Here is a 27,851-nt window from a genome sequence, read left to right as displayed (position 1 = left end):
GCTCTATAATATAATTTTAGATCTGGTACAGCTAAGCCACCATCATTTGATTTTTTTTTCATTAATTCCCTTGAAATTCTTGACCTTTTGTTTTTCCATATGAACTTTGTTGTTATTTTTTCTAGGTCATTAAAATAGTTTTTTGGGAGTCTGATTGGTATAGCGCTAAATAAATAGATTAGTTTAGGTAATATTGTCATCTTTATTATATTTGCTCGCCCTATCCAAGAGCATTTAATATTTTTCCAATTGGTTAGATCAGACTTAATTTGTGTGAAAAGTGGTCTGTAATTTTGCTCATAAAGTTTCTGATTTTCCCTTGGCAGATAGATTCCTAAATATTTTATATTATCAATAGTTACTTTAAATGGAATTTCTCTTTGTAACTCTGACTGTTGGATTTTGTTAGTGATATATAAGATGCTGATGACTTATGTGGGTTTATTTTATAACCAGCAACTTTGCTAAAGTTGTGGATTATTTCTAATAACTTTTTAGTAGAATCTCTGGGGTTCTCTAAGTATACCATCATGTCATGGGCAAAGAGTGATAATTTGGTTTCCTCATTGCCTATTCTTATTCCTTTAATCTTTTTCTCAGCTCTTATTGCCAAAGCTAGCGTTTCTAATACAATATTAAATAGTAACGGTGATAGTGGGCAACCTTGTTTCACTCCAGATCTTATTGGGAATGGTTGCAGTTTGTCTTGGAAGGGTCTCTCCCTTTGTTTGCATTTTCAGCTGCAGTCTTCATTAAGGTTAAAATGTCCAAATTATCTCCAATTCTCGCATAAAAAGAACTATCATGACCAAGGGCATCCAACAAGCTGACATCTGCACCATTTTTAATTAAAACTTCCACAGCATCCTTACAACCATACTCACAACCTAACATAAGTGCAGTTCTATTTTGTTTGTCTCTGGCATTAACATCTGCACCTCTATCAATCAGAAGTTGGCATATTGCTGGTCTACACATCTGAGTGGCCAGTATCAGCAGTGTCCGCCCATCCTTATCTTTGGCATTTACTGAGGCTCCATGGTCACAAAGTAGTTGTATACTAGAAGTACAATCTGCCACAGCTGCATCATGAAGTGCAGTCCTACTGTGCAAATCTACGTGTTCAGTGGGGCAGTTATACTGTGAAAGCTTTTGTAAGCACAAAGCATGTCCATATTTTGCAGCAAGGTGAAGGGCATTTCTGCCTGCAGCATCACTGACAGTAATGTCAACTCCATGTACAAGAATGGCATTTAAGCACTCCAAATTTCCCTTTGACGCAACAACATGAAATACAGATCTGCCTTCCACATCTAATTTACCAGGATTGATTCCCTTTTTAGCAAGAATACAGGACACTTTTTCTACATCTCCCCTTTCAGCTGCTTTTATTAGTCGATCATCATATTTGTTCCAATCTGCTGCTTGCGCGCAAGCTGCCCCGCCGGCGAGGGCTGCGCTTGGCCCCTCCGGCCTCTTCAGGCGGGACTTGAGGCTCTTCATGGTGCGCGGAGCTCGGCCCCGGCTGGCGCGAGGGCTCCGAGGCTATGGGGCTGCGGGCGCGCCAGACGCTCCTTCCCCGGAGATAGTATGTAGTAAGAGGAGGAGGAGGAATCATAGTAGCAAAAATAGCATGAAGCAATTCTCTTGAATTGCAGATTGACTGCCAATATGCATTAGTAGGGGAATTCTGTATATATATCATACAGAGTCTAGTGCAATCTCTTGAACACAGATATTTCTGGATTCACTTAAAAACAGCATCCATCACAGTATGCATCTTGTTGATATTCATTTTGTTTTTTTCAAATTGTAAACTTACCAGTTGTCATATACAATTAATTCATGTACATTACACAGTAAGAAATTAAAATAACAGCTAAGCTCCATTATCTCATGAAGCCTAAAATCACTCCTATAGATAATAGAGGGTTAAGTGATAGAAAACTACTTATGTCCCAAGCAAAGCTCTAAAGGAAGAGGTGAAACTATAAAATGGTTAAAATGAAAAGTTAACTGTGTCCTGATTTTTCTGTTTACTGAAGTCCTTCAGGAAAACTGGAGATGCTGTAAGGCTGAAGACTGCTGTTTTTCAGATGTCATTTAACAAATTATCAATTCAGATTCAGTTCTCAATTTGATCAATAAAAATGTCCTCTACTGATGATTTGCAATCATCCCTTTGAAGACAATGAGTGGACGTTCTGGGAGAGAAGAGCTGCTTGGTATTGCAAATACAACATTCCTCTGGGACTCTGGGGATGGCATTTATTTCCGAGTAATAGCATTTATTTTCTTCTTTGGTTTTTTTCCATTATGCTTATTCTTCTCTCTAATCTTTACCTCATTAAATAAAATCCCTCTCTTGTGACAAGTAAGTATAATCAAGTAAAACAAGAAAATAACATTTACTATTGTTGGAAATCAGGGCATACTAGAAGTAAGCAATTTCAGATTCGAAAGAAATTCATTAAAATACTAAGACTGCTTCCTTTCCATTGTTATTTGTTCTTTCCCTTTACATTATTATAGTCATTGACTATATTGTTTTTCTGTTTCTTTTTACTTTACCCTATATATGTCTTCATATAATTCCCCATGACTTTCTAAATTTTTGTTCATAATTTGTTATGATACAATTATATTTCATTACATTCATATGCCACAATTTGTTTAGCAATTCCCTAAACAATAGGTATCTTGTTTCTAGTTCTTTATTGTCATAAAAAAATTTTGCTATGAACATTTTGATATGGAGCTTTTCTATCTTTTACCACACCGGGAAATATGCTTAAAAATAGGATTTCTGGATTGAAAGGTGTGGACTTTTTAGTCAGGTTCCTACCATAATTCCAAACTGATTTTCAGAATGTTCAGATCATCTGATAACTCCACCAACAGTGTATTAGTATGTTTATCTTTCTGTAGTTCATTCAACATTGGCAACTTCCAGCTTTGTCATCTTTGTTAATCTGCTGTAACTTAAGAGCTATTTTTATTTCCAGTCCTGATTTGTAATGACAGAGCCAATGTATGAGTTTACAGCATCTTGAAAGTTTTTTGAAAAAAGGGAATGTCTTCTTATTAACTTCAGTGGTGTCTACAGATATTTTGCAGCAGCAGAGTGAAGGAGGAATACATTGTAGGACTCAAGGTATACAAGCAAATGAAAATGTAATTTATCTCGATTAAATGGATTTCTGAAAGGTTGAATCTATATTGAATCATCGTAAAAGGGTCTTTGCTTAATAAGGTTTACAAGAACTGTTTTGTAAAATAGTAAAGCCCATTTCAATAAGAAAAATTATACCTCATTTATTTGCAATTTTGAATTTCTACACCATCCATGCAAAGGTTATGGTCTAATAAACATAAAAGTTGTTGAGATTATATACTAGTATATGCCAAGGAAATTTTGTGTTTAACAGATCTTGTCACTTTTATTCTCCCCTCAAACTCTATCATATGTATTATTTGATCTTTGTAATTAATAAGACTAATAAAAGCTGACATATTGCTTTACAGTTTCCAAAGTACTTTATAGAATTTCATCTGACTCATAATTAACCCTGTGAGGTAGGCAGTATGGGCCTTAATTTTTAGATAAAATAATTCATGTCCAAGCCCTGGCTTTTGCTATCAAGCTGGAAAGGGTCTGATGGGCTTCAGAACACAGTATTTCTGTCATCCCAGGATCAGCTCAGCTAATTTTTTTTAAAACTTAATTTTCGGTTCCAAATTCTCTCATTTCCCACTCATCCATCCATTCATAGAGGTGCAAAACAAGTTGACCACATTAGTCATGTCCAAAAAAGAAAAGAAAATATGCTTTGATCCACACTCTGAGTCCATCCCTTCTCTATCTGAAGGTGGATACCACGTTTCATCATAAGTCCTTTGGAATTATGGTTAGTCACCGTGCTGATCTGAGTTCCTAAATCTTTCCAAGTTAATCAAGTTTAAAATATTGTCATTGTTTAAATTGTTCTCCTAGTTTTATTCACTTATTTTATTCATTTTATTCACTTCCCTTTGTATTACTTCATATAAGTATTCCTTTCTGAAATTTCACAATTTCTTACAGCACAATAATATTCCATATATCATATTCATATATCATATCTTGTTCAACCATTTTGCAACTGATGAATATTAACTGTTTCTAATTCATTGCTACTACCAACCCCCCCTCCAAATCAAAACCCAAAACACTGCTTTAAATATTTTTTTTGAACATATGGGTTATTTTCTTTTTTGTTCAATACTTCTTTGAAGTATAGAACCAGCAGCAATATCATTGGGTCAAAGGATGCTCAGAGCTTAATAGCTTTTTGGGCATAGTTCCAAATTGCTTTCCAAAATAGTTGAAATAGGCCACAGCTTCATCAATAGCACATTAAAGTATCTATTTCCCCCATCCCCTGAGTTAAATTCATAATAATAAAAATCATTCCTCATTTCATAAATGGTCAAAGGATATGAGCAGTTTTGCCTTGACGCATTGAAGTGTTTGATATTAAACATCTCAAATTTATATACATTTTAAAAATATATACTGAGGCTATAAAGTAAAGCGATATTTCCTTCTAATACAAAAGTATGAGTTAGGTCAGAGATTTAACCTCTTCTTAATTTCAGCCTAATCCATCAAGAAAAAAATCACATGCTCTTATTGTTAAAAACTCTATCTCTTGTGTTTGCGGTAGAATTCTGACAGTTCCCTGACAGGTAGCTACACTCTTTTTAAAAAAAACTCTGTATCTAAGAGACAGCATGAGTATTAGACTTGAGCCACAGAAAGCCCAGGTCCAATCTCAATTTTTGAATAAAAGATTGTCTTCAATTAATCTAAGCAGGAGTTCTCAATCTGAGGATTTATGGATGTTTGTGAATAAATATCAGGGGCTGAAAATTACATATGTATTTCAAATTACATATTTGTACTCTTATATATTTTATTTTACATATTTATAAACATCATAGCGAGGTGAGAAAGGAGATCATGACACAAAAAAGTCAAGAAACACCCTACATTAAGAATAGGCACTAAAATGCTTTAAGAAACACTATGATAACATTTGGTTTCATAAGAGCTTACGTCAGCTTGAGTTAAATGACAAGAGACACTCTTATTTACAAAAAAGAACAGGATTTCTATCTTCAAGTAAAAGTTGGAGAAGATTCATTTAGTGGCTGCAAAAGGGAGGACCAGGATCAATGGGTATACTTTAGAGGTTAGATATTTCACCTAAAACATAGGGTAGAATATTTAGGCTCTTCAAAAAATGGAACAGGTTGTCTTGAGAGATAGTGAACTACTCAGGTACTAGACCTGTTCAAGCTAGATGCCTTCCCACTTTTCCTTTAGAGGATCATCATGCTTGTCCTATTTCCTTTTTAGGGTATGCATCCAAGTCTCTGTCCTGGACCATGTCTGAATTTGAACTCAAGTCTTTCTGACTCCAGGCCTGGCATTCTGTCCATTATGTACTTATTTGCCAAATACAAGCTCTTGTGTTTGTTACTTAAAATCTTTACATGCTGGTTTTGAACTTTGAACTTTCAAGGACAATTACATGTTATTCTTCTGTCCTCAAATTCTACAGCTAAGCCAAGCTGGACTGCTGCTTGTTCAATGACAACCCAAAGCCAGTGACTACTTGTTGGGGATGTCGGGATGCTGGGACTGACACAAGCAGACCTACATGATCTTTGAACTCTCGATAATTCGGATTTACCATTAAGAACCCTGAAGTGACAAAGCTGGCCATAGTTAACAAGTCTGATTAAATTAAAAGAGAAAGCCTGTATTGTGTTACTGAAAATGCCTATTCAAGATGGGAACAGCTACATGGACACGGCATTTGAGGATGATTGAGTTATAGCTGTTCATACAGCTATAACTTAAGAGTCTTTAAGTAAAAAGTAGAACTGGAGAGAGTGTCATTCTGAATAAGGGCTGCTAATTGGTGATGCTCCTTCTAGAGAACCCTGTGGACCTAGGAGAAGGCGGCTACACGGCCACAGAAATAGCAACATCTAGAGACCGAGGGAAGCAATGAAGAGATTGCTGGACATTGGGAATAATTCGGGGTCAAAGTCTCTGAAGAGAAGTTGGACCAAGCAGGTCTTGGAGCCTCAAGGACCAGCCTAAGAATCAATGTGGAGAAGAGCAAGAAATAAAGTCATGATATAGAGAAGCTACAAAGTATGTGAACTGGGCCATCTCAAGGCAGCTGACTCTGTTGACCCTCAGATCTTTTCTCTTTCAGGGATGCATCAATCATAGTTTAACAGTACAAGTCTGGAAAACTAAAGAAGTCTCTGGGTGAATTGGTAAAGGGGTCAATTTTCTGCTAATCCCTCCTATATAGAGGACTGTATCTATTCCTGAATAAAATGGAGATCAACCAGCAAGAGAAATTTTTTTTTGTCTTTTCAACACCTTGGGTGGGAAGAGAGTTTTGTGTGCATTGTTTTTTTTGTCAGGTGAAATAAAGGCTATTCAGTATTTGATATATTATTAGTCTGAATGCTTGGAACTCAGGATTCTTTTACCATTTTTTTTTGTAGAGACCTAGATACAAACTACTAGGATATTTCCAAGGTAAACCATAGCTGGGGCAGGAGCCAAATGGTATGATTTTTGGAAAGCCTTCTATGATAGAATCCAGTGAATATATACCCAGTGTTTCAGAAACAAAAAGACTTTTGTGTAGCTTAAAGTTAATGTAATAAGGATCATAACTAAAAATCATTTATCATACTCATAACATAACATCTTAGGCCCTGAGCCATATCCTATTGACTGTTACTTTAAACATAATTTCAATTACTTTGTCAATTTGGTTTCCAAGTCTACAATGGAAGGGGAAGGCAACTACCAAAGGTCGATATAATGACAACAACAAAGTAAAGCAATTAGTAGGATAGAGTAATTGAGCACTATTTGAGGATAGGGACAAATAGCCTGCAATAACCTAAATGGTTATTCTAAGGTTTCTACTATATTGCAGTATAAGTCAGTAATTGATTAATGACTCTGAGTCATAAGACGTTCAATTACCCTTAAGAAGGCATAGATGCTTTCTTGGGAAAGATTTTCATCAAGAATCTACCATGCATTATGCTGTTTTTATAAACCTGTGATTTCATTGGGATTGAGAACATTGAGGCCAGGAAACTCCTTCCACTACAAGAGATCAGCACGTGTAGCTGAATATCACAGAGAGTTGCCTAGATTTCTCAAAGTTTAAGTCCCAGGGTCCCATTGCCAGTATGTGTCAGAGATAGGACTTGCATCTGTGTCTTCATGACTCTTAAGGCTGATTTGTTATTTATTATAGCCTGCTACCTCTACTCTAAAAGTGTAGCTGTTTAACAAATACTTTGTTGAATGGATGAATGAAAATTATAAAAAGTAAACGAAATTTTGGGACTCAGGCAAATTTAAGGTAGCTGGAAAATTATTTTCTGTGGAATAACTATTCTCTACCACAGCATCCCCTACCCTTATCCCTCAATATCTGTTAAAGGTCACATTACTGGAATTTTTCTTACCTCTGTTTGTACTTTGGCTTCTTGAATCAGGCTCAAGATATCAGATTTTGAACCCACTGATGACAAAACAGACTGTAATTTTTGCTGGTCCAAACATGAGATTGAAAGTTGATCCAAACTAAGATGGAAAAAACAGATTTAAAGATGTGACACTGAACAAAACATCTACTCTCACTTTAGTTAGATAAATTTTCCTTCTTATAAAGTGGCATTTTCTCATTTTCATAAATCCTAAAGAGCAGAGAAAGAGGGATCCTTTACTCCTTTTTTTTTTTTTAAATGCTAAAGGATTACTCTGAACTGTGTGGAGAGAGAATATTCCTTGGATTATTCTCCTGCCTTAAAACTCAGTTATTTAGGGTTTCATTGTTTCCATACTACTAACCTTTTTTTTTCCCAGAGTGTTAGGAGTGCCCCCTTTTAAAAAATACATTTTATTGATATATTTTTAAAAGATTACCAGTATGCCTCTCAAAACTAAGATGTCAAAAAAATCTGATGCTACATGCAATTTTCCATACCCAGATTCTCCCATCTCTTTAAAGCAGGCTGAAGTATCTTCCCATTTTTATTGTTTGATGCCAACCTTGGCCATTAAGATTTTGCAACATTTAGATTCTATTTTGTTGTTGCTGCTTTATTCACTTAGATTTTTTTGTAGTTATTATGTATATTGGGTTTCCCCCCTCCCCGATATTCTGCTTACTTCCATGCTTTTCTAAATTAATTATACTCATGGTTTCTTAAAGAATAGCAATATTCTCTGATTTGTTTAGTTACTTCTCTATCTATTTTGTTTCCAGCTATTTGTTCCTACAAAAAAAAAGAGTATAGCCACTTCCTTCACATAATTCCAAAATGCTTCCCAGAATGGTTGGATCAATACTTTGGTAGTATTTCTACAAACCTCCAACACTGACTTTTCTGTCATCTCTAACAATTTTTGGAGCTTTATTTAATATGGTTGTTGATCGTTTGAATTTCTTCTTTTGAAAACTGTTTATTTCCTTTGACCACTGACATATGGCAAAAATGGCTTCTGTTCTTATATATTTTGGTTAATTGTCTATACATCTTGGTATCAGATTCTCATCAGATTATAGAATTTTCCCTCTAGAACACTAATTCCCTTCCTCTTCTTGTTGTATTAATTTTGTTCATGCAAAACCTTTTCAATGTCAATTTCAATATCAAACTTATTTATATCTCTCTTATCATCACCTGTTTCCTTTGGTTAGGAACTCACTTTCTTGCTATAAATGTGACAACTAGATAATCTAGTTAACATCTAATCTTTTTGTGTTGTGATTTTTAGTATTCATAGCATGTATAGGTTTAGAATTTATTGTAGTTAATTCTCTAAGGTGTTAGTTTATGTCTGATTTTTGCCAGACTGCTTTTTGATTTTGTCAGTAATTTAAGTCAAAGGGTAAGTCCTTTCCTAGGTATTTTATTTTGGGGGCTTTATTGAATCCTGAATTATTGAGTGAAAGTATTTCTAATAATTCCTTTATTCTGTTTCACTGATCTATTATCTTTTCTGTTTTATAACCAGTTATCAGATAATTTTGATGATTAGTGCTTTAGAGTTTTGGAAATGCTATTTCCCCTTCATTCCTACTTTTTTTGTTATTTCTCTTGATATTCTAGATCTTTTCTTCTTCCAAATGAATTTTGTTATTGTTTTGCCCAGCTTTGTAAAATGTTCCAGTGGTAATTTGGTATAGTATTAATTCTATCAATTAATTTCAGGAGCATCATCATGTTTATTATACTAGCACAGAAACTGCCAGAAGTATGGACTCTCCCCAGTTAAATAGTATTTTGTAATTATACATATAAAAGCATTGAGGATGCTTTGGCAGAACAAATCCCCACGTAGTTTATGCATTTTGTAGTTATTTTGAATGGAATTTTTCTTTTTATTATCTCCTGAATTGTTAGTGCTATAGAAATGCTTTTGATTTTTATGCATTTATTTTCTTAATTTGCAACTTCATTGAAGCTATTAATCATCTCAATTAGTTTTTTTGTTGATTTGTTAGACTATTTTAACTAATCCATCATAGGCATACGGATATGGATAAGAATTGTGATTTCATTGATTAGGGAGCTTCCTAATGAGGAAATATCCCTTTACCAATGCAGGTTCTCATATTTTACTCTTAGAGAGTAACCCAGAACATTCATAGTTTAAATGACTGGCCCTGTATCAGTAGCAGAAGAGGGACTCATTATGCTAAAATTATAGTACCAGCAAAAAGAGACATTTATATGCCTTTTATTCATACCTTATTGATTTCTCTAGCATTTTTAGAATGATGTGAAACATAAAGGGACACTCTTATTTAACAAAACTAATCTTATAGTTGTAAAGGATTTCAGAGGCCACCTAGCCTTTAACTTGTGCCCAACCAAAAATCCCCTCTAAAATATCACCGACCCATCATCCATTCTTCCCTTGAAAACCAGCAAAGGGGAACTCATTACACCCTTAGGCAGAGCCTTTTCTTCCTAATACTTAGGAATTTCCTTCCTGTCTCTCAGAAACTGTCTTCTACTATTCCCACCTCTGCTCTGAAAGCTTAAGAATTTTCCACTTGGATATCACCAATTTTTCTTTCCTTTCACATTCTGCCATGTGCCAAAAATGTCTATTGTTAGTTGATAGTTTATATTCAATTTATTCTTTCTAAGAGTACCTTTTCAGGGAAAAAAATTCTCAATTCGAATTATATCAACAAATTGTTTTTTTCCCCCCTAGGTGCTGAGTGCCATGGCAAGTTCTAAGGATACACAGGCATTTCTGCAGATTTAATAAAACTAATTTTTCTTGTTATTGTTTGTCATGTCTGACTCTTTGGAGTTTTCTTGGCAAAGATACTAAAGTGGTTTGCCATATCCTTCCTCCAGCTCCTTTTTCAGATGAGGAAATGGAGGCAAACAGAATTAAATGCCTTGTCCAGAGACAGTGTCTGAGGCTGCATTTGGACTTAGGTTTTCCTGGTCCTCCATTCACTGTGCCATTTAGCTGATGCTCTTTTTTATTTTAAAGAGATAGGAAAGAAAACCTACTTACCTTATGGACCAACTTCTTCCATAGCATCGTTTATCCACTGAATTGTTCTGGATTGTTATATCTTCATCAGAAGCTGAAGCAGGAGTCCCAGAACCACTAGTCCAAGGACTATTTCCCCTAGAACACAACCTGTCCTCACTTTGCTCTTTTACCAAATGTGAAAGGGAAGATGATTCATCAAGGTTTGAGAGGCTTTCAGGTGCAAGGCCAAGGGATCTTCTTGGAATAATTTCTAGCTCAGTTTTAAAGTGGGCAGCTACAGGTTCCACTGAGTACTCCTCATCACAGAGCTTGTCAAGGTCCGGCATGCTCAAAGCCCTTAGCTCTCTAAGTTTAGAGCGGGATAAAGGACATGGTCGGGCTGGGCCTCCTGCTGTCCTGTTCCTCCTGATGTGAGAAGCTGTGGTCACTGATGGATTGTAATTTGCTGGGGGGTCAAGAAACTTTTTGTGGTTCAAACCAGCGCCGTCTCTTCTGTCTTCTACTGGATTCAGTGGAGAAGCCAGGAGAGCCATAGTAGATGGTGATTTATTTAGCTGGGGAGCCAATGAAATGGAATCATTTTGGTTTTCACCACATGAGCTCAAGCTTCGACGTAAGGACCTCGAGGTGTCATTTAAATTGCTGGGAGTTCCTGAAGATATAGTTCCTGATGATCTCCTCCCAATAGGTGGTTTAGAGTTCATGGACACTGCTGAAGGGAAATCAATGGACTTCACCACAGGCCTATCAAAACTGGCAAGATTCTCAAAAGATTTGATCCTCTGTTTCACAGAAAAGGATGAGGTAGGTTCATGGGGCCAGTTTAGCTCATAGTAATAATGCCTCCTATTGGATCTTATTCTATCTGTGATAAGGCAGTTTGTTTCCTGGGTACCAAGGGCACTAGCACCTCCCTGTTCTATTTTTTGGATGCTCTGGGAAGTCTCTGACAGTTGTTTTTCTCCTTGTATACCCTGTCCATTAACTAGGCCAAGAAGGCCACCTTTAAGTATTCTTGTCTCAGGGACACAAGCACATTTCTCATTTACTACAGAATTCTGGCTGTTTTGAACAGAGCATCCTGTAGATTGCCTGGAATGGCTTTCCCCGCCAAAATGGCTTGCAAGTTGTGCTGGCATGGAATAAGTCCTAGTAACAGGCCTTGGGGAGCAGTAGGGACTGTCATTCAGAGTAATGACATTTTTTGAGTTCCCAGGAGGTTCAGACATCTGATTTGTCTTCTTCTGGTTATAAGCTGTCTTCTCTACAGATAGAGTTGGGGAAGGACACACAGGCAAGAAGGAGGAGGAAGAGGAAGAGAGTCTCACCTCAATGAAACTTCTTTGGATTTCTTGTCCTTCTGGGGGATCTTCCTGAATGGAATGAGAAGCCAGAGGTGGTTGACTTGGGGGAAGTTCTCCTCTTTTGTGACATAACTTGTTTTCACATTTTTTGTGACTATTTTCTTGAATGGAGAACCCTCCTTGGTCACTTTCAGTCAACTTGTCATCACCTGGGCTTTGGGGGTTTCTTTCAGAAGAGATAGCAATTATTTTTACCTGGTTCATTCTATCTCGAGAATCCCCAGCAGCTGCCTTGCTCCCCTTTTCACCAAGCCCACTAGGGAGAGCTGAGGCTTCTTTTGAGTTGGAAAGGCCAAATTCATTTCTTCCAAAGAATCTATTCTCATTTGTATTTCCGGTTATAGGGATGCCTCCATCTAACACTGGGGAACTCATTGGCCCAGACACAGCCAAAGCCAATTTACTCTCTTGTCTACATGTAGGAGACTTGGGAGTGGTGGGGCAACTTTTGTCTGGTTCTCCATGGACAGCAATGCTCCGAGCCCCCAACACTTTCTTAGAAAGGGTTTTGGGAGAGGTTTGGGGTGAAGTAAAGATTTTTCTCTGCTCTGTCCCACTAACCTTAGCAGTTTGGATGGCAGCAGAGGCCTCTGTGCTAGTTTTGTTCTTGCTTTTGATGCTGAGGCCTTTTAGCTTTGGCCCTGACCTAAGTTTGTGATTGTTATTGAGAAGTGTTTCCATAAAACTTTTGGGTGTTGACCCTTTTGTTTCAGGATTTGATTTTGGTTGAGATGAAGGACTGTGCAGAGTAGTAACTCCCTTAACATGGTTTGTGCTGGGAGTGGGAGTTTTAGTGTTGGAGCTTTTTGTTGCAGCTATACACTGCTCCTTTTCATTTCTGTTTTGCATGCTATGATTAATTTTGCTGGGATCTTTATACTGGGCCAGAAGGAGATCCCTAACTGTTTTTTCTGGTCCTTGTCGCAAGTCCCCTAAGTCCTGACTTTCAGATATGTGAAGGCTGGTCAAATCACATTCTTCATTTGTAAATGAGCCTGGATTTAAAGAGAATTGAGTGCATCTATGACTGTCAACTACCTTAATGGTTGCTTCCTGCTTCTTGCATTGGGATTTGTTGTCTAACAAGCTGTGCTCTAGGCCATTGATCAATCTGGGGCCGATGAAGGGGATTGGGGGCTTGTGCACAAGGCCACTGCCTCTGGAAGACTCACAGGTTTCCAGAGCTTTACCAGTGCTGGCTTCTTGCATTTTCCCCTCTGTGTGTAAGGCTCTGCATCCCTGTGGAGTATTTCCATCTGAACATGCTGAGCTCTCCCAAGTGCCCTTATCTAAATGGGAGGAAGGGAGGGAGACCAAAGGAACTGTTCTCCCTGCATTGACCTGCTGGTAAGAGTTGGGGTTCATAGTTGTTTCTGGGCCAAAGGAAGGTGTTGCACAAGGTGTTGTCTGTAAACCACCCATAACTGTACTTTCTAATGGTGAAACTTTGGCTACTGATAGATAAGGGGAAGGCCCACAGTTTATCTTTTGAGGTGAATCTTGTTTAACTGTGCTCTGTTCCATCTGCTTCACAGCAGGACTGGGTCGCTGCTCCACCAGAGAGAGTGGCTTTGGGTGAGTATTCGTGCAACAAATTTCAATTTGCTCCTCGTCTGACTCTGGGGCATTGTATGTCTGAGAAGAGCAAGATGGTGGATGAGATGGTGTGCTGCCCCTTATTGGGGTGGATGAGGCTTCTGTGAGGGATTCTGGGTCTGAGTGCGAATCCTCAGCAGCTCCATACATAGACTTTGGTGATGGCTCAGTGGTCTCAGTTTCCCCATGGCCAAGTGAGGACAAACTGGCTTCATGTAAGCTGCTAAAATTCCTAGAATAGCTACTCAAACAGTTTTTATTCACAGTAAAATGCTTGCCTGGATTAATTGAATCCAAAACTGAAAAGTTAGAGGTCCACTGAGGCTGAGGTGGTGAAGGCCCACAGTTTATCTTTTGAGGTGAGTCTTGTTTAACTGTGCTCTGCTCCATCTGGCAGGAGCTCCTGCTTTTTGCCCAAGAGTGCCTCTGAGAAGCTCTGTCACCACAAGGGGCCCCTGCTTTTGGAGGACGTTCAGCTCCTCCTTCACAAGTATCTAACTCACTGATGATGCTGTCAATGTCAGTCACCGGCATCTCCTCTGAACCGCGGACTCTCAACTCACTACCCATTTGCATTTCTTTGGTACCGACAGCAGATGGCAGTATGGGACCAGATTGCATAGTTCCCTCTGTTTCAGAGGCTTGAGTTACTTTTGGATGGGTTTCTCTGGCGGCCAGAGTCACACTAGGGTCAGTATTAGTCAGCTCCTTCTCCCTTGGTGATTCAAGGTGGTCCTGTGAGCCATCCATAGCTGGTTAGAGAGAGAAAAGGAGGAGGGGGTAAAGTAGGGTGAGAGGAGGGCTCTGGCAGTAAACTGAGGTCGACCATGATATAGCTGGGAAAACATTAAATTTTGAATCTATGAATTACTTAACTTGTGACACTAGGTAAATCACAGTGTCTCTCTGAGTCTCAGTTTCATTATCCATAAAACAAGACAACTAGATGAATAAATTATTAAATGTCTTTTTCAGCTCTTGAAATCCCATGATCCTACTTAAACATTCTAAAATTTCTCTCAATAAATGGAACGGAAATTTAATCTTAGTTTTAGAAAATTTATCTACTGTAGGTTTTGGACTGTCTTCTCTACTAAGTTTCATTTGCTTAGTAAAGTTAATTTTTAAAATGGCAGAAATATACATGGTCCTTTAAGGATCACAAAATAGCATGCATATATCACCTCATTTAAGTTTCAAAACCCATGAGTTAGGTCTCAAAAGCATTTGTCCATTTTACACAATAAGAAATTGAAATCCCAAAAGTCTAAATGATTTGCTATGATCCCATAACTAGAACTTCAGCCCCACAGGTTTCAAAACCAGGGTTCTTTTCCCTATAGGTTACTATTAATTCTCCAGTATCATCATGTTTCAGAATTCCTAAAAATAATTTGTAGTACTAGGTTTGTTTCTTGTTTCTGCTAAGTTCCTCTCTTTTAGGGCTTTGTAAAATTCACTGCCAAGCAAATGGAAATAGGTTACAGGGTTGGACCTACTAAAACTTTCTTTATTCTTTGATTAACAAGTGAGTAACACCCTCTCTAAGACCTCTCCACAAGTCCTTTGGAATTTTCACCTCAATTGGTCCTTCTTCTAGTACCTACCATTGCCTAGCTCTCAGTGCAAGGGACCGGCCTGAAATGTGAAAGGTAATGTAGGACTTCTGTCAAAAAGAAGTTTTCAAAATAATTGAGAGAAAACTAACTTGTAAGGAAAAATATAAAACAATATTTTTAAATGACATAGTTCAGCTCCAAATCTTTTGGTATATACTGTAGGAAAAGTTCAAAGGGTAAAGGTGAGAAAAGGCTGAAGCAACGAGTATCTGCTCACTGGGGTATTTCAAGCTCAGGCTGAATGACCATTGGTCAGGGACATTATATATGCAATTCCCTACTATATGCAATAGATGGCTTTGGATCCTTCCTCTCACCTCTTAAGACTCTATAGCAACAATAGCTAAAGAAGCTGGTAATCTAAAGGCCCTGAACAAGAGGCCAACTGAACAACAGGGCCACTGAAGAGTGAGCAGGCATTCTGGGACACAGGAGAGAGGCACTGTATCTTGCCACTGGATCTGTAGTGAACAAGATGAGGTGAGATCTTTCAAGACAGTTGTGTAAATTGAGTAAGGCTTCATCTACTTCAGAGTTTGAGTAGGCCTGAAGGATTTTGAGCATTGATTTAAGGGCATACTTAAGTCCCCTTTCTGCTATCATCCCATGACATCGGTTTCTCCCTATTTCAATCAAATACGGGCAACTATGTACTTATTGGTCAAATTCAATTTCTTGGGTAGTTCCCACTTTGAGAATGTAAGACCCTCAGCCAATGAGGATGAGGGTCAGTGGTGGAAGGGGGTATTTAAGTTAGGGATTACAGTGTTAACACTGTCCCCAGAAGGTGCTTCCTCCCTTCGATCATCTGCTTGATGGGTAGGATGCCCTTCTTGAGAGAACTAAAGTAAAATAAACTTTGCTTTGCTTCTAGAGATCTCTCCAGCTTTTTTTATTAAATGGTGACTCCTCACCATTTCTGAGCCACACAGTTTGGTACTGGAGGAGAGATTGAGGGGTCAGGCCATCACCTCCCTGATGTTAGTCCTCTACCAGAATGGAGGGCCAGCTATAATCCATGAGCAATGGTAGCTGTCCCACTGGGGACTCAACCCACCAGCTCTCCAGGTAAGCAATGCCACTCCTTTCTTCCTTCCCTTCCCTCCTCTTTCCCTGTCCACAGAGGGAATCCCATGGGAATCCACAGATTCCACAGAATCTGTGGAGCTCTACCCAAAGGAATATAAATTTTGATTGCTGGAATTTCACAAGATATCTTAAAGTTTACAAACTAGATTTCTTTTTTTTCTCTACCCTACTTATTTATTCTTTTCTTTTTAAAGTGGAACAATTAACTCTTTTGCCCCAAGTGGCTTCATTTAAGATTTCTTGAAATGCAGCATTGACAAAACTCTTTGCAATTCATATGGAGCCACTTGACTGTATTTTAAATCCAAATCCTTTGAGAGGGGAAACCAAGATTGTGTAGTAATGGCAAAAACTTGCCCAACCTCTCCCCTAAACTTCTCCAAATTTCTTTTAAATAAGACTATAAGCAAATTTTAGAGCATCAGAACACCCCAAAAGATGGAATAGAACATTTTCCAGATGGAGACAACTTGGAAGCGCAGCAGAAAAGATGGGAGTCCCAGCCTCAGCTACAGCCATAGCCTAATGGACCTCTGAATCAGCAGCATTCCTGGTGGCTTCCAGACCTCTCAGCCCAGAGACACCAAAGAGGAGCTCAAAGGTCAGCAGAAAAGGTCTGTAGAACCAGAATGGGACCCCAGAGCATGATCCTTTATGCAATCCCAGTACAAGTCCAGCTCTGGCCCTAGCTCTGGCCCAGACCCCAGCATCAGCAAATAGGGACCTCTGAATCAGCAGCAGCGCTGGAGGTTTCTGGATCTCTCAGCCCAGACACACCAGGGAGGACTTCAAAGGTCATGGAGAGGGTCTGTGGCAATGGAGTGGGAGTCTGGTGTGCAGTCCTAGTGCAGCCCTCAGCACAGCCCCAGCCCAGGCCAGCACACAAGATCTTACAGCTACAGTAGGGCAGGGTCACACCTAACAGTTCCAGGGTAGAGAAGAGTGCTTGTGGTCAGATTCCTAGAAGGATCTCTGAAAACAGCTGCACAAAACCCTTGAATCTTAGAACAGTGCACCTTCCACCCTGGAAACAGAAACCTACTTTAACAAAAAGTTAAAGCAAAGTAATAGGCTAGGAAAATGAGCAAAAAACAAAAAAAAGTTTCTGACCAATTAAAGTTATTATGGTGACAAGAAGGATCAAAACACACTCTCAGAAGATGATAAAGTCAAAGCCTCCAAGAAAAATAAAAACTGGGTTCAGGCTATGGAAGAGCTCAAAAGAGACTTTGAAAATCAAGTAAGAGAGATAGAGAAAAAATTATGGAAAGGATTGAGAGAGAAGTGCAAAAGGAAATACAAAAAAGAAAAAATGAGAAGAAGAATGTCTTAAAAAGCAAAATTGACCAATTGGAAAAAGAGATACAAAAGCTCACGGAGGAAAATAATTCCTTAAAAAATAGAATTAAGCAAATGGAAGCTAATGACTTTATGTGAAATCAAGATACAATAAAGCAAAACCAAAAAGAAAAAGAAAGAAAGAAAAAATAGAAAACATGTGAAATATATCTCATTTTAAAAACAACCAACCTGGAAAATGATCCAGGAGAGATCATTTTAAAATTATTGGTCTGCCTGAAAGTTTTGATTTAAAAAAAGAGCCTGGACAAGGTAATTTCAAGAAATTATCAAGGAAAACTGTCCTGATATTATAGAACCAGAGAAAGAAAGAATCCACTAGCCACCTCCTGAAAGAGATGCCTTAATCAAAACTCCTAGGAATATTATAGCCAAATTCTGGAACTCTCAGGTCAAGGAGAAAATATTGCAAGCATCCAGAAAGAAATAATTCAAATATAGTGGAGCCACAGATAGGATAACACAAGATTTACCAATTTCTGCATTAAAGGACTGGAGGGCTTGAAATATGATGTTTTGGAGAGCAATGGAGCTAGGATTGTAACCAAGAATCATCTACTCAACAAAACTGAGAATAATCTTTCAGAGGAAAAGGTGGTCATTCAATGAAACAGAGGATTTTCAAGCATTCATGATTAAAAGACCAGAGCTGAATGGAAAATTTGATTGTCAAATACAGGACACTCTGGAGAAGCATAAGAAAGTAATCAGGAAAGTGATATAATAAGGGATTTAATAAGGTTTATCTGTTTATATTCCTACATGGGAGGATTTAGAACGTTCTCATTATGGCATGGGTATATAAACAGAGGGCACAGATGTGAGTTTGAAATGAAGGGATAATATCTTTTTTTTTTAATGATGAAATTTAGGGGTGAGAGAAGAATGTACTGGGAAAAAGGGAAAGGGAGAAGTGGAATGGTGCAAATTATCTGCCATAAGGCAAGAAAAAGCTTTTACAGTAGAGAGAAAGAGAGGGAGGAGAGGGTAAGTGAGTGAACCTTACTCTCATCAGAATTGGCTCAAATAGGAAATAACATACATTCTTAATAGGGATATAGAAATCTATCATAGTCTGCAGGAAATTAGGAGGGGAATGGGGTATGGGAAGAGGGGGTGATAAAGAGAGGGCATATTAGACATCAAGGTAAGGACCAACTACAAAAAACAGACACAAGCTCAGAAGTCATACAATTTGGGACCATTTATTATGGGGCCAAACAGTTTTATTATGTATCTGAATGAATAATATTCAGAATGATGACCCTCAGTCAGGAAAAGGTAAATTTTTTTCATTATACTTTGCTTTTAAAAGGAGAGAAGAAGAAAAAAAATTTATATGATGTTTTTGCTATATATTTAAAAGTAACAGCAAGTTGTACATAGTTGTACAAGTTTGCAGTTTTATGTACAATCATCTTTTTAACTGTACTATTATAGAAATGCTTGTTTTATCCCATAAATTAAAAAATTTAAAAAGAAAGCAAGGAGAATTCCATCATATTTTAGAATCATCAAAAATACTAACAAAGTTTTATACTCATCAAGAACTTTCATATACATATGGAATATCTTATTTCAGCCATTTGTACAAATAACTTGTCAAATGTGAAGTCTAACAAATGTGAAGTGAAACAACTAGTCCCTGTGAAGGCTAAGTATTTTAGGAGAATATTCAGATTATAAATAGCCAAAGAAATCATATGGTTTCTAAGACATCACATTAAACTATCATTGTAAGTTTGTATCTTAGTGGCACATCTTTCCTTCACCACTGTTACTACCCTGTTTAAAAGAAAGGCTGACGGGGAGATAAAACCACAGATATTATGTTATGTTATATTATAGTAAGAAGGGACCTAAAAACCAGCTCTTCTGGAACTCAAGTCTTCTTGACTCCAAACTCAGCTCTCAAACTACTGAACCACTTAGCTGTCTCAACATAGAGTTAAGCTAGGGGGCTTGGCTATTTGCTGGACTTGCCTTTCTAAAACAAATCTGACACAGAAAAAGTGCTAGAGATCCCAAGTAAACTATATGAACTTTTGACAATTGTATTTTTGATAATCATAGAATTTTAAATATATTTTTCTTTAAAAAATCAAGTTTTATAAAAACAGAGAATTCTATTTTACATTACATAAAAAACTCTATTGTTAGCATACAGAATATTTCTTTGTGTTATACTGTACAACTTCTGGTTTGTTTAGATTTCCTTGGTCTAGTTATCCCAACTGGAAGTTGTGAACTTTGTTAAGTGCAGGAAGGAGGAAGTGGTCAGAGAACAGGGTTTGAATCTAGCATCTTGACACTTTCTGCCTCCGTGACTCTGGGTTTGTTTTCTTGATCTCCATGGGATTCTTTTTCTTCATGTATAAAGTGAAGGTGTTAATAAACTAGAAGGCTTAACTCTACATGTATGATTTCCATATATCATGAATTTAATCCTTTTCTTTTTCATATTATAGTACATGTTGACAAAAAAAATAGACATGGATATTTCTACATGCAAAGGAGAACAGAAAGAGGATCATATATGAAATTACAAAACCTCAAGTATATGTTCCTTGGTTTCTTTTTAAAGCATATACACACATGTATACATGTGCATGCACACACATATACTTACACATATATGCTGCATAAATGTCTATATGTACATACATACATGTGTATATATACACACACACACACACACACATATATATATATATATATATATATATTCTTAGCTTTCATACCTAACTTACTATAGTATTTTTTGACACAAAGGCTGGCCAATAAATGCTGAATACTGAATAAATACTGAAAAAAATACAGTCGCTATGCTAGATTAAAATCCCTCGTGAATGAAGAGTCTTTTATTTCATAACTTTCAATTGTTGGTTCAAAAACATATGCTATTGCTATACCACTCTCTTCCTCACTTTTAAACAAATGAAACCATCTTACCAGATAATGATCGCCGTACCACCAAAGTCAGGGCCATAGGCAAGTTCTTTATAACCTGGCAGGCTTCCAGGTAAGACAAGGAGTTGACTGGAGCACCATTGAAAGAGACAATCTCATCTCCAACACTCAGCTGTCCTGTTGATTCCTAGCACAAACAGAACCAGAAGTCATCTTAAATAGCTCTCAGAAAACACTCAGAACAAATAATATGGATTATACACAGAAGTTAGATAATGTTATAATGCATTTAAGACTGTCAAATCAATCAACCAAGATATTTGCAAAAAGTACTTAACACAGTGTTTTGCTCATAGGAAGTACTATATCAATGATTATACCTTTCTCTTTCTTTTCTTCAGTCGCTCAGTAAGCAGTTATTCTTTGTGTCTAAGACACTGGGCTAAGATCTGGGTCTACAAAGAGAAGTAAAAGACAATCCCTGCCTTCAAGGAACTCACAGTATAAAAGGGGACCAAAAAAAGCAAACATTTGTACAAATAAGCTATATATCACATAAATAGGGAATAATTGAGAGAGGGAAGGCACTAGAATTAAAAAGGGTTGAGGAAATCTTCCTGTAGAAGATGGGATTTTAGTCAAGCAAGAGCAATAGAATTATAAATTTGAAAAGATGTTTATAAAATAATGAAAAGTCAAAAATAGAAGCAGACAAATAGGATATCCACTATGATATATATGAAGCAAAAATGAATAAGTATAGAAAGAGAATCCTAGTAGGGACTTAAGAGTGACTGAAGATTATAACTCTTCATTCACTAAAATTCATCAATTTGAATATAAATAGTATTTGGTATAGATGGTTGATGCCATTTCTTTTAAAAACTAATTTTTGATTTTTGTTTTTTGTTTTTTACTTTACTATATATTACAATCTGTTTTTCCTTATTCTTTCATCTCCCAAAGAGCAGTTATTTCTAACAAAAGTTTAACTTTTTTTAATTTTAAAAGGAGACATAAGTGAACATAAAATTCCATTCTCAATGCAATTGAAGCAATGAAGAACAGGAATAGCTTGGATAAATGAAATCTACATGAGTCCAATTTCGGAAAAACTGGTTACTATATTAACAAACTTCACTTTACTTAGTAGTGCTAATTATTTCCATCTCTCTATAATATTAATCCCAGTCCCTAATAAAAACTTTTAATAGAATTGTTTTTTAAAAGGGTGGAGAGGGGAAGAAAGCAGAATTTGACAAATCTAGATTTTTGTACTTCTCATTTTCTGGCTGACATGTTGTATGGCCAAGTAGAGAGAAGGGGGCAGCCGAATTAACCAGAATACAGTTAATCCATAATAGAAATGATCTTGAATTATTTTAGAACCTTCCCTATTAAAAATGCAGACTCATAAAATGTTAGTCTGGGAAAACCCTAGAAATCATCAACAATATGTTCCCTGCCTTTTCCACCCTTTCCCCACCTTTCCGTTTTCAAATCAGAAATGTGAGGCTCAGAGTTCATAGCATAGGAAGACTGATTTAGCACTGGAAGGGCTCTTAGAGGGAGTCAGGAACAAGATTCTTATTTTGAAGATGAGGAAATTGAGGGGAAAAGAAGTTAAGTGACTTTCCCAGGATCTCAAATCCAATAAGTATGAGAAGCAGGATTTTGTACCCATATTTTCCTGATTTTCAAAACACTTCTCACTGCCCTCCTAGACTCTTTAAACTGTTTTTACTGCTTAAAAAATAGTCCAGCTTTCTAGGGAAGAATTTTATCCATAGTAAAGTTTAACAAATTTTCCTTTTGTGGACATGGCCAAAGTTTTAAATGAAAAATGTTAGCCATGTAACCTAACCATCTCCAAGGAGAGAAAAGAATTTATTTTATTAAAAATCCAAGATTTTTACTAGCAATTTTTTGTCATTTGAAATTCTCATATTTGCTATATCCTATCATAAACACTTGACTAATAACATCTGAAAAGAAATAAATTCAATATGTCTTAAAAAGAAGCCTGAGAATCATGAGAAAATATGCTTATTCACATCTTTGAATGAAGTTAACAATACTGGCTATGGTTTAATAACATTGATATCCTTATCTAACCTCAAGCAATTACCCCAAACTCCTTGTTATGTTACTTCAAAAACAAACTCAGAAGTCACAGAAGACTGAATTTTTGAACATGTACGATAGCTTAAGATAATAGGGAGGAAGTATTTTTGTTGTTGCTTTTTTCAAAAAGACTTCAAAGATTAAAAAAAAATCTTGTTTCATATAACATACACACACACATATATAAACACGTTGACTCATATTTTTAAAAAGTGTATATATCTACAATATGTGTATTCGTACACATTCTAGCTCTGATTCTACGCATAAATAACAACTACTTTAAAATACTGTCTTAAAGGCACAGCTCTCCCTGCTCAAGAGGAGAAACTATTCATGTTAAGCAGCAAAAAATATGGATTTTTTTGCTCCTTTTTTAAAATAGTATTTTATTTTTTCAAATACATGCAAAGATACATGCAACATTCATCTTTGCAAAACCTTGTATTCCAAATTTTTCTTTCCCTCCCCAAGATGGCAAACTATCCAATATAGGTTAAATGGGCAATTCTTCAAAATATTTTCATATTCATCATACTGCACAAGAAAAATAAGATCAAAAGTGAAAAGAGACACTAATAAAACCAAGCAAACAAATACAAAGCCCTCCCAAAAGTGAAAAACTATGTTTTGATCCATATTCAGTCTCTATTGTTCTCTTTCTGGATGCAGATGGCACTTTTCCATTCCAAGTCTATTGAAATTGCCTTGAATCACTGCATTGTTGAAAAAGAGCCAAATTCATCACACTTGATCATAATCTTGTTATAGTGTGCATTGTTCTCTTAGGTTCTGTTCACTCAGTTCATGTCTTTTCAGACTTTTTTGAAATCAGCCTGCTTATCATTTCTTACAGAACAATAATATTCCATTACATTCATATACCATAACTTATTCAGCTATTCCCCAACTGATGGGTGTCCACTCAGTTTCTAGTTCATTAACAGAACACAAAGGGCTCCCACAAACATCCTTGCACATGTGGTCCCTTTCCCTCCTTTAAGATCTCTTTGGGATATAAGCCCAGTAGCAATACTGCTGGATCAAAGGATGTGCACAGTTTGATACTGCTTTGGACATAGTTCTAAATTGTTCTACAAAATGGTGGGAACCATTTCTAGTCATGTGAAAAAATGCTCCAAATCACTATTAATTAAAGAAATGCAAATTAAGACAACTCTGAAATACAACTTTGCTCTTCTCTAATTGGCAGAGATGACAGAAAAAGTTAATGAAAATATTGGAGGGGATGTGGGAAAACTGGGACCCTAATAAATTGTTGGTGGAGTTGTAAAATGATCTGACCATTCTATTTAATCATATGGTATATGAATGTAATGGAATATTATTATACTATAAGAAATGATGAACATTATGATTTCAGAAAATCTGCAGACTTATATGAATTGTTGAATAAAGTGAGCAGAATCAAGAGAACATCGTACACAGTAACAACAAGATTATGATCAAGTGTGATGAATTTGGATCACTTTAACAATGCAGTGATTCAAGGTTATTCCAACAGACTTGGGATGGAAAATGCCATCTGTATCCAGAGAGATAAACTATGGAGACAAATATGGATTAAAACATAGTGTTTTTCACCTTTTGCTTTTTTTTTTTTGTTTGTTTGTATAGTTTTTTTTTTTTTTTCTCTCATGGTTTCTTCCCTTTTGATTTGATTTTTCTTGTACAACATGACAAATATGTAAATATTTTTAAAAGAATTGCTCATATTTAACCTAAATCAGATTGCGTGCTATCTTGGGGAGGGGAGAAGTAAAGAAAAGAGGGAGAAACATTTAATGAATGTTGAAAACTATTTTTCCATGCATTTGGGGAAAATAGCACAAAAAAAGAAAATTACCCTCTCTGCAGCTCCACCAGGCCTTAAACCTTTTATCACCACCTTTAAGGGACTGGCCTGGATTTCCAAGTCCAGGCCAAAGGATTCATCTTCCAAACGAATTAAATGAACAGTTTCCAGGCTACTGGGCCTAGAGTTGTCCTCTGTCACAGCCTTCTTGCTTTGAGGGGTTATCCTGGCCACTGGTTTGTGAGCAGAACCTGGATCCTCATTCTTCTGTTTGGGGGAGCCAGGACACTCAATGCTCATCAGGCTTTTGACCCTGGTGATGGCTTTGTGCTCTAATTTTGGTGACTTCTTGGATTCAGCTTGTTCCTTCAGGCCCAAGCTGCTAGGGTTGCCCTCCAAGGCACCAGGATAGTCAAAAAGCTTTCCTGGAAGCAGAGGGGAATCTCTAATGTGCTCAGAAGCCTTGTCCTCCACTTCCCCTGCTGAGCTCTCCAAAAGAGAAGTCTCCAATGGGGCCTCAGTGGCAGGATTCCCAAAGTGCTCTACTTCCTGGCTGCTATTTGTTGCCACAGAAGAATTTGGGATGATCACTCTTGGGTCCTCCTCAGTCTGGGATGGAAAAGAGCCTGGAAGGGTCCTGGGAAATGGAACGTTGTCTCCATCTCTCACAAACTCCTCTTCATCACTGGCATCTTCGGCATCAAAGCAGCCAATTTTCCTTTGTCGGAGGAGTGGGCTCCGGGCACACTGTGGGCTTCCAGGGAGACTGGCTTGTCTGGTAGCTTCCAAATGCTTATGGAAAGGTCCCGAGGCTTTCTTGTTTCCAGATGATGCAAGGCTATTAGCCCTAGCTTTTCCTGATTCTTTGGGGGCTGGGAAAGAATAAAATTAAATGAAACATTAGTCCTCCTTCTAGACTGGGTTTTTGCCTCAGCATTATCACTATTATACAATAACTAGTATTTTTGTGTGCTCAGAATGCCTGATATATGTAAAATATTCTGAAATTAATTCCAATATCAGATTCCATTAGCTGTTCCCCTGGTCTCTTGATGGAAGTCTTATAAAAATGATATTTATAGAAAATAACATGTGAAGTAGAAAAAGCAACAAATTTAGAATTAACAGATCCTGTGTAATTATCCTAGTTATATTACTGCTTTTGTGACTTAAGGCAATGTACTTAACCTTCCTACTGTAGGCCTTAGTTTCCTCATTTACAAAATCAAAGGTTGGATTAAATGATCTCTAACTTTCCTTCTGGCTCTAAATCCAGGATTTTAAGAAATCATCTCTATAGAGTTAGCATTTTAAAGTGCAAAGTTTCATGCATTTCATTGCTTTTCATGCATTATTTTATTCAATCTCATAAGACACTGTGTGCTGGGTGCTAGAGCTATGATTTTCCCTGTTTTACAGATGAAAAAACTGAGAGATCAAGAATCTGAGTGACTTGTCAATAGATGTGGAGTTAACAAGTGTCAGAGACAGAGTTTGAAATACTATACGCTATAGTCTGGTTTCCTCACCCAAGGATACCAGATCTAAAAGGAGGTAATAGCTTATAACTTTTCTTTCTCTTCCTCTTGAAGTAGTCTCATTCTTTACGCATCTCTTGGATGCCCTGGCTGATTTCAACAATTCTCTTCTGAAGAATGTACATATGCTACGTCCTCTGCAATGGTTAATATAAGAGGGGAATTTCTTCTAATAGGCAAACTGTTTCTCTATCTGCCCTAGATATGACAGAATTTCATGTATTCTTGAATAATGAAAATATTGTTAAAGCTGAGATTGCCAAACTTACCCATTTGTTGCAAAAATAGGTAGCCATCATTATTATTGTTATTAATAACACAAAAGTGAATATTAAGAAATTGTTATTAATAATAATGAAAATGTGGTATTAGATACAATTAGCAATCTTATCCATTCATTACAGAAACAGGTGGCTGGCCAGTAGTAGTAATAGTAGTAGCAGCAGCAGCAATAGTAGTAGTAGTAGTAGTAATAACAACGATAACCAATGGAAATATTAAGAAATTGTTACTAATAATGAAAAGATTATATATATGTTTCCTAACCTTATCCATTTATTATAGAAGTAGGTGGCTGGCCATTAGTAGTAGTAGGAGGAATAATAATAACGATCAAAGTTAATGTTATTAAAATCATTATTAATAATAATGAAAAGAATATAGATATGATTACCAACTTTATCTGTTGTACTAATAGGTGACTGGCCATTAATATTAGTAACAATAACAATAAAAATAGTTTACATCCTTAAGGTATGCAAAGTACTTAACACTCATTTTATTATTAACTCATTTTATCCCTAGTATGACCGTATGATAAAAGTGTTTCTATAATTCTTGTTTTATAGATTGTGAAATCAATTTCGCAAGTGTTTAGGTGCCTGACTAATAGAAAGTAATATTAAATTCCTTGCTTAGCTGTAGTAGAAATATGTAACATCTTTTTCAAATAATTTTTCCTGTTCTAATTTTGTCAGAATCTGAGTTAGTGAAGGATGAGTAACTACTTCTCCATCATTTTGCCTCCAGAATAAGTCCTTCTGCACCAGAACTATGTAAGAGGAACAGATAGAGTGTGATCACAGAGGCTCCTGTCTATTCATGGGACCTCAGGCTTACTTAGGCTACTGGGAGGAAGAATGCCATCATCCAAAGAGCTGCTCCCCCTCCTCTGGTTCATATGTTCTTCATCTCCAGAGCTGGCAACCACAGAGTCTGAATAGGACAAGGGGCTCAGGACATCTTGTGAAAAATATTGTGAGAGTTCTGATTCAGAACTGAGGGAGCCCTGCAGAGGAAAGAAAATGTTAGATGGCTTGGGATTGTGGGGAGGGAGAGCAAGGTTTATTTATACAACCACAGAACACACACAGATCCTTTGGCACTTTGAGAGCTCCAAAGTAATGATTTTTCCTCTTTTCTGGAATCACGTAATTCTAATCTACATTTTCTCAGTCATTTGAGATAGCTGGGACATTAAACAGCCACATCAGGATACTTTAGAATTATTTTTTTAAATCAATAAATAAAGCATAGCAACAACTGCCAGCCAAGGGTTTGTGGTTCCTTTTTCTTCTGGTCCGATAGAGGCTGAATATTTATTCTTTCTTTGAGTCATTAAAAGAAAAAGTTTTCATTAGAGAGAAGTCTTTACTTTTTGGATTCCCCTATCCAAGTGCTCTCATTCTTCAGGGCATATCAAAATTGTTCAGAATCACAGAGGGAAAAAATTACAGAAAAAAATTAAGGTTAACTATGGCAACTCAGAAATTCAGCAGAGAATAGGAGAATTCAAGTGCCATTCAATCTATTTAG

General features: G+C 36.8%; 1 protein-coding gene and 1 pseudogene across 6 annotated transcripts in view; both read right to left on the bottom strand.

The window, feature by feature from the left end:
- PDZD2 (PDZ domain containing 2) overlaps window positions 1-27,851 on the bottom strand; it is a 348,056-nt gene that overhangs the window by 15,365 nt on the left and 304,840 nt on the right. For all 6 annotated transcript variants that reach the window (XM_031945886.1, XM_031945887.1, XM_031945889.1 and 3 more), the window contains 5 exons: window positions 27,156-27,324; window positions 24,550-25,370; window positions 20,601-20,745; window positions 10,640-14,333; window positions 7,561-7,678 (listed from right to left, as the gene is read on the bottom strand). In XM_031945886.1, the coding sequence (XP_031801746.1) occupies window positions 7,561-7,678; window positions 10,640-14,333; window positions 20,601-20,745; window positions 24,550-25,370; window positions 27,156-27,324 (4,947 nt within the window). The remainder of the gene's footprint in view (window positions 1-7,560; window positions 7,679-10,639; window positions 14,334-20,600; window positions 20,746-24,549; window positions 25,371-27,155; window positions 27,325-27,851) is intronic.
- Window positions 645-7,553, bottom strand: LOC116420499 (annotated as a pseudogene).

The sequence above is a fragment of the Sarcophilus harrisii genome, chromosome 1 (genome assembly GCF_902635505.1).
Source record: "Sarcophilus harrisii chromosome 1, mSarHar1.11, whole genome shotgun sequence".
NCBI lineage: Eukaryota > Metazoa > Chordata > Mammalia > Dasyuromorphia > Dasyuridae > Sarcophilus > Sarcophilus harrisii.
This window is presented reverse-complemented; position numbering and strand designations above follow the sequence as displayed.